We start from the raw sequence: 8,106 nt of genomic DNA, 5'->3' as shown, positions 1-8,106 counted from the left end.
AGGTCTGCACATATGTTGACCTGGGATATCGGAAAAATCTCCACCCTTTACCCACCAGGCGCCATCGAGATTCGAACGTGGGACCCTCAGATTGAAAGTCCAACACTTTAGCTATTCGGCTATTGCTGTCCCCTTCTCCCCTCCCTTATACCCCAAGGGGATGGTTGAACAAATGAATAAAATCTGGTGAAATCTTTCCCTTCTTTCTCCTATCCTTTCATGCTCTGGTACCTGTTTGCACTGATGTCTCAGCCACTCTCTTCTGTCTCCGCAGATTTCCAGAGCAGTACAATAACAGTGACGGAGCCACTGGGGGTCAAATCTCGTGTGTGTGTGTGTGTGTGTGTGTGTGTGTGTGTGTGTGTGTGTGTGTGTGTGTGTGTGTGTGTGTGTGTGTGTGTGTGTGTGTGTGTGTGTGTGTGTGTGTGTGTGTGTGTGTGTGTGTGTGTGTGTGTGTGATGTCCATGGCTGTAGTGATATGGGGGCCAGAGATACTCGATCCGTATCTGATGCACCATGCTGGCACCTGCCTTTGATGTCTGTTGTTTTGTTTTCATTCTGCTGCATCCTTCCTGACCAAATACCTCTACTACTACAGCTCCTGCTGCTACGACTGCTGTTGCTGCTGCTCCTACTAGCGATGATGATAGCAGTAGTAGCAGCAGCAGCAGCAGCAGTAGTAGTAGTAATAGTCGTAGTAATGATGATAAAGATGAGTTTAAAAAAAAACCAGCGCTATACCACAACCAGAAGCAAGCTCCCAGCTGGTTCACAAATCCAACACTTAGAAATATAATGACTGAAGTTAGCACACAATTAATCAACACGAATACCCCCATATACAGACCTACCCTCTGTTTCCTTCCTTCCTTCCTTTCTTTCTTCCTTCCGTCCTTCCTCCCGTTCTGCACAGACGACGACCAAAGGCAGCATGAACGTCGTGGGTCAGAGTCTACAGGCGACGACGCCGGGGAGGGGCGGGGAGGAGACGGAGGCCTGTGGGGCGTCGGGGGACTCTGGTGGTGGTGCTGGTGGGGTGCCCGTGGCCTGGTCCAGTCAGCCCAGCTCCCCCAAGGACTTCTCCATGGTGGACCAGGTAATAATTATAAAGGGTGGGAGAGAGTAGAGGGAGAGCGGGAGAGAGTGATTGAAGGAGAGAGGGGGAGAGATAGAGCGAGAGAGAGAGAGAGAGGGATAGAGGAGAGAGGGGGAGAGAGAGAAGGAGAGAGGAGAGAAAGACAGTGTGTGAGAGAGAGAGAGGGGGGGGAGAGAGAGAGGAGAGAGAGAGAGAGGGAGAGAGAGAGAAGGGGGAGAGAGAGAGGGAGAGAGAGAGAGAGAGGAGAGAGAGGAAAGAGAGAGAGAGGGAGAGAGAGAAGGGGAAAGAGAGAGAGGGGAGAGAGAGAGAGGAAGAGAGAAAGAGAGAGGGGAGAGAGAGAGAGGGGGGGGGAGAGAGAGAGAGAGATGGTAGACATCTCCGTGGTGGACCAGGTAAAGGCTGGGAGAGGGGATGGAAGGCAGGAGAGAGACTGAAGGAAAGAGGGAGAGAGAGAGAGAGAGAGAGAGAGAGAGAGAGAGAGAGAGAGAGTAAGAGGGATAGAGATAGGGGGAGAGAGAGAAGGAGAGAGAGAGGAGAGAAAGAGAGAGAGAGAGAGAGAGTGTGTGTGTGTGAGAGGGTGAGGGTATAGAGAAAGAGATGGGAAGAGAGAGAGAGAGAGAGAGAGACGGAGGGGAGACTTCTCCGTTGTTGACCAGGTAAAGGGTGGAAGAGAGTGATGGAAGGAGAGAGAGATAGACAGACAGACAGACAGACAGAGAAACACAGAGACAGAGAACTCATTCATTGCATTGTAACCCCCCCTTCAATTCAAAACAAACAATACCGACACACTGCTGATCTGACGGCAGGTTATGGTGGTGAACCGAAGCCTGGTGCAGCAGATCGACGCCCTCAGACTCCGCCTGCAGGTGGACTCCCGACACCACGAGTCCACGCGGAGTCAGCTGCAGCAGGACGCCGACCACAAGCTGCAGACCAGGGACCAGCAGATCGCGGGGCTGAAGGAGGAGCTGAGGCACAAGGAGGTATACAGCACAGCACGATGGGAATAGATAGGACAGGGCGGGACAGGGCAGGACAGGATAAGATAGGATAAGGTTGGGAAGAACGGGACAGGACAGGACATATTAGGACTGGACAGGACAGGACAGGACAGAACATAATAGGATAGGGTATGTCAGGACAGGACAGGACATACTAGGACAGCACAGAACATAACAGGACAGGACAGGACATACTAGGACAGGACAGGACAGAACATAATATAGGATAGGGTATGGCAGGACAGGACAGGGCAGGGCAGGACAGAATAGGACATGGCGGGAGAGGACAGGACAGGATAAGATAGGATAGGTTAGGGTAGGTAGGGTAGGGTAGGGGTGGGGGTGGGGGGCAGGACAGGAAAGGACAGAATAGGACAGGGCGGGAGAGGACAGGACAGGATAAGATAGGATAGGATATGGTAGGTAGGGTAGGGTGGGGGTGGGGGGCAGGACAGGAAAGGACAGAATAGGACAGCGCGGGACAGGACAGGACAGTATTTGATAGGATAGGGTAGGACAGGATAGGAACGCGAGGACGGGACGGACGGGACAGGACAGGACAGACATGACAGAACGGGACGGGACGGGACGGGACAGGACAGGACAGGACAGGACAGGACAGGACAGAACAGAACGGGACGGGACGGGACGGGACAGGACGGGACGGGACGGGACGGGACGCGACGGGACGGGACGGGACAGGACATGACAGGACAGGACAGGACAGGACAGGACAGGACGGGACGGGACGGGACGGGACAGGACAGGACGGACAGGACGGGGCGGGACGGGACGGGACGGGACGGGACGGGACGGGACAGGACAGGACAGGACGGGACGGACGGGACGGGACGGGACGGGACGGGGCGGGACGGGACGGGACGGGACGGGACAGGACAGGATATGACAGGACGGGACGGGACGGGACGGGACGGGACGGGACAGGACAGGACGGGACGGGACGGGACGGGACGGGACGGGACAGGACAGGACAGGACAGGACGGGACGGGACGGGACGAGACGGGACAGTATTTGATAGGACAGGACAGGACAGGACAGGACAGGACAGAACGGGACAGGACAGGACAGGACAGGGCAAGAATAGGACATGATAGGATAGGATAGGATACCATACGATAAGATACTACGTGACATGATACGGTACGCTACGATACGTTCAGATACGACACGATGCGATGTGATGCAACCCAACGCAGCGCAACAGAGCACAACACAATACGATGCGATGCAACGCGACGTAAGGCGACACAACGCAACACGACACTGCAGCGTGCCCTTTTTGTCTGTCTGCAAGTGTATTTGCTTCTCCATCGAAGTGGATTTTTCTACAGATTTTTGCCAGGCACAACTCTCTTCTTGTTGTAGGTTCTTTTCCTTGCACACTGTGCATGCCACATAACGGACATAGGTTTTTCTTCTTATTCGAATGACTAGAGTCCAGATCACCACTCAAGGTATAGTAGATGGGGTGAAAAAGATTACCAAAAAAAAAAAGTAAAACATGTGAAAGTTGATACACACAAGCAAGTAATTAAAAACAACAACAGCGATTTGATTTGGCACGCAATGAGGAGTCAGAGAAAAACAAAAACAAATAACAAACAGATATTTCAAGATAAACACAATTTCAGAATAAGAACTATTCCTATAAACTCGTCATTATAAATTGTTAATTATATAGCAAGTTCAGTACAAAAAAGATAGCAGTCATACTATCAAAGTGGATTTTTCTTCAGAACTGTGCCAGGGACAAGTCTCTTGTTGCTTTAAGTGTTGTTTTATGTGACTTAAAGTGCATACTACACACAGTACCTAGGTTCATCGTCTCATTCGAATGACTAGCGTCCAGGACACCACTCAAAGTCTAGTGAAGTGGGGGGAGGGGGGTGTGGGAGGGTGGGTGGGTGGGGGTATGGGGGGATGGAAGGGGGGATTCTGGTGAGTGTGGGGATTCGATCCCGCACTTCCTGGGCGGAGGCGTTACCCCCACCAGGTCACCACGATGATGATTTCTTAACATTTTTATACTGCCAGAGCCTAAAATTAAAGCTATTTAGGCAGTAACTGACCTGCATGCTATTTAAAAACAGGATCATTATATACATGAACTAAATATAAGATTGCCTGGCAATGAAAATACAGAACAAGAAAAATACAAAAGATCCGATACTAAGTACACTGCATAAAACAAGTCACAATAAGATGCAACATCACATACACTATATTTGCCACAAATAATCCAAACAGGAGCACTGCATTTGGCAGGGATAAGTAAACCAAAAATATGATTATTTAAAAAAGCCACAGTGAGATTATGATATTAATTACAGGAGCAAAAATATATGTATGTGTACAGCCCAATGCAGTAAATACAATGTCACTTTGTGAAAAAAAAAGTCATCGGAGCCTGAGTAAAGTGGATGAAATTTGACCCCTTATATAAAACATTACGATAAGACTAAATGAACAATTACAATGTACGAGCATTTGAATCACACACTATACATGTTAATGCAGATTTAAGGAAAAAAGCAATGTAGGCTTATACTACAACCATTATAAACATAAGAGGTAGACCAGAATACCGTCCCACCATCGCCCCAGCATCCCCTAACGGCTCTAAGAGCAATGGAGGGGCGCCATCCAGGCCATTGGTAGCACCTTACAACTGAAAAGTTAATTTGTATTTGTATTTGTATTTCTTTTTATCATAACAGATTTCTCTGTGTGAAATTCGGGCTACACTACAGCGCCACCCATTTTTTTTGTATTTTTTCCTGCATGTAGTTTTATTTTTGTTTTTCCTATCGATGTGGATTTTTCTACAGAATTTTGCCAGGAACAACCCTTTTGTTGCCGTGGGTTCTTTTACGTGCGCTAAGTGCATGCTGCACACGGGACCTCGGTTTATCGTCTCATCCGAATGACTAGCGTCCAGACCACCACTCAAGGTCTAGTGGAGGGGGAGAAAATATCGGCGGCTGAACCGTGATTCGAACCAGCGCGCTCAGATTCTCTCGCTTCCTAGGCGGACGCGTTACCTCTAGGCCATCACTCCACTGTATGCATAATCAATATATACATAAAAAGTCACCACTTCAACACATTAATTTTGTTGTAAACTGCCAAACAGGTGGCGGTCAAGAGCCTGACGGAGGAGAACCACATGAAGCGGTCGGAGATTCACAGCCTGCAGCACACCATCAACGCTCTTCAGAAGGACGTGGAGGACTCCAAAGTGTATGTGGACGACATCCAGAAGAATCTCAGTATTTTGCAGGTGCGTTACTGACCGACAGCAGACAGGGTGTGTGTGTGTGTGTGTGTGTGTGTGTGTGTGTGTGTGTGTGTGTGTGTGTGTGTGTGTCCGTGTGCGTGTGCGTGTGTGTGCGTGTGCGTGTGTGTGTGTGTGTGTGTGTGTGTGTGTGTGCGTGTGTGTGTGTGTGTGTGTGTGTGTGTGTGTGTGTGTGCATGTGCGTTTGTGTGTGTGTGTGTGTGTGTGTGCGTGTGTGTGTGTGTGTGTGTGTGTGTGTGTGTGTGTGTGTGTGTGTGTGTGCGTGAGAGGTGGGACGGGATATACTTTAGTGTGGTGTGGGGATAGTTGGTGGGATACGGAGGTGTGTGTGTGTGTGTGTGTGTGTGTGTGTGTGTGTGTGTGTGTGTGTGTGTGTGTGTGTGTGTGTGTGTGTGTTTGCGCGCGCGCGCGCGTCTCAGTCTAGGAATATGACGAGTTGCACCTTTGTTTTATGCACAATACATTCCACACTAACTACACCCCACCACTTCACTGCGCTGAGACCAGGAGGAGAAAGAGAAGCTGGAGTCGGGCGTGGCGTACCGGGAGAAGGAGGAGCTGATCCACAGGCTGAACAACGAGGTGCAGGAGCTGCGCGGCAACCTCAGCCAGCTGGAGCGGGAGCTGTACAAGGCCAAGGAGGTGATCGCCACGCAGGGCAGCAAGCTGCGCCATCTGGAGCATGAGAAGCACAACATCCACATCAAGTTCAAGGAGGAGCTGGCGCGCGCCAACCAGACCATGCGGCACGAGGTGGAGAAGATGCGCGATGTGGGTATATGTTTATACACAACAAGATACAGTCTATGTATAGGAGCTTGCTTTTGCTTGTAATATAGCGGTATTTTTTTGTTTTGTTTTTTTTAAAGAAAGTTATGAGAGAGAGAGAGAGAGGGGGGGGGGGGGGGGGGGAGGGAGAGCCGGGGGGGGGGGGGGGGCGTGGGGAGCGGGCTGTATCTTCTTGTGTGGGCGACAAACCGATTGTCACGACCATCATCATTAATTTTATCATTCATTATATCAAAAAAAAAGGACAGTCCCAGATTCTGTGGCCCAGCTGTCTTGGTGACCAGTTTCTACATCCTCCACTTCCATGCCTTGTGTGGGTCCCTGTCGAGGTCTTCAGTGTCGGCAGATTCATTGCTCGGGATTGTCGTTTGAGCTGAGTGGTGGCGGTCTCCAGTCCACTCTGAGTCGGGCGCTGCGACTGAGCGATTATTGTCGTCAGTATGGGACTTAGTATATAGAAGGTGGTGTCCTCAGTATACTAAATCAGAACAGGCACTGCTGGTCACTTCCGAAGTGACTCATCATCAGTGGAGTCTCCGTCTGTGACATATGACTTCCTGGCTGCGAACAAACATCGATGGATCCATGTGGACTGAGATTGCTACGAAGCCGGGAGTGGCCGTGTACTGTGTGTGGAACTCGGAATGAGCAGTGTGGGAGTAATGCCTCTGGAACGGTGCAGATGATGGGGCTAAAAAGTATTTGTATGAAAGTAGTTTCTGGGGGGAAAAAAATCACGATTCAAAGCACTGGGATGGAATTTCTTTTTCTTTCCTTTTTTTCTTTTCTGTTGTTTTTCCTTTTATTTCACGCCGTTTTAAAGGCTTTACCTCCATGTGACACACCCCACGTTATCTCCATCCCCATCCCTACCCACACACAGCCTCTCGTCTGCCATTGTACCCGCTGTCCACAGGACGATATCTGTTTTAGGTTATCGAGAGGCCACACTGGGATGGAATTTCTATGATTATTATTTGACGTATACTGCATGCTAACACTAAACATTACATTGAATCACTCATATAAACTAATGACTGAATATTTAGAAAAAAGTTGGGGTTTTTTTGGGTTTTTTTTAGAAAAGCAAAGCATTAATTTTAATATAGAGAAAACTCTTTATCACTATGTGTGTGTGTGTGTGTGTGTGTGTGTGTGTGTGTGTGTGTGTGTGTGTGTGTGTGTGTGTGTGTGTGTGTGTGTGTGTGTGCGTGCGTGTGTCTGTGTCTGTCTGTGACTGTGGCTATGACTGAATCCATGCACAGACATTCGAATACGCGAGTTCACTAGAGAGTAACATACACCGCTTCATGCGTTTCTCCTCCTCCTCCTTCTTCCAATACTATAACCACCACAGTGTTGTGACCGAACCCGGCACTGTCTGATTGCAGGTGATGAAGAGCCAGTGGGAGGAGATGCGCGTGCTGCGGCAGCAGAACGAGGGCATGCGCACAGACATCAAGGAGATCAAGGACATGCTGTTGGGTGGAGGGGACATGACTGCAGAGCACCAGGGTCCCACGTACAACATGGGAGCCCTCAAACCCTCCCTTCCCGCCCTCACCAAGAACTCGCGCCGCATCGTTCCGGGCAAAAAGAAACCTCTGGGCTGATCGATGCTCAGGCTGCAACCGACTCAGTCGTGAACTGCTGTCAGTGTATTATAGTCCTTGTGCTGTTCTGTGGCCGGGCATGTTTTGTTGTTGTTTTTTTTGGGTTTTTTTTACCTACCCAAAGAGAAACAACAACAACAACAGAAAAACAAAACAAAGCAAAGAAACAACAGCAACACTAATACCCCGATTGTACTGGTGAAGATTTGAATTTGAAAAGGCCGAATACAATCATGTTCAGTCCTCATAATGATTAAACAAAACTTTATCCCCCCCCCCCCCCCCCC

At 49.6% G+C, this 8,106-nt stretch overlaps 1 protein-coding gene across 1 annotated transcript in view; it reads left to right on the top strand.

The window, feature by feature from the left end:
- The window catches only part of LOC143280047 (uncharacterized), a 15,216-nt gene extending 7,110 nt beyond the window's left edge, over positions 1 to 8,106 (top strand). Inside the window, exons 3-7 of the mRNA XM_076584525.1 lie at positions 914 to 1,096; positions 1,906 to 2,082; positions 5,256 to 5,402; positions 5,925 to 6,188; positions 7,598 to 8,106. Coding sequence (XP_076440640.1) covers positions 914 to 1,096; positions 1,906 to 2,082; positions 5,256 to 5,402; positions 5,925 to 6,188; positions 7,598 to 7,819 — 993 coding nt within the window. The 3' untranslated portion in view covers positions 7,820 to 8,106. The remainder of the gene's footprint in view (positions 1 to 913; positions 1,097 to 1,905; positions 2,083 to 5,255; positions 5,403 to 5,924; positions 6,189 to 7,597) is intronic.

The sequence above is a fragment of the Babylonia areolata genome, chromosome 3 (genome assembly GCF_041734735.1).
Source record: "Babylonia areolata isolate BAREFJ2019XMU chromosome 3, ASM4173473v1, whole genome shotgun sequence".
Lineage (NCBI taxonomy): Eukaryota > Metazoa > Mollusca > Gastropoda > Neogastropoda > Buccinidae > Babylonia > Babylonia areolata.
This window is presented reverse-complemented; position numbering and strand designations above follow the sequence as displayed.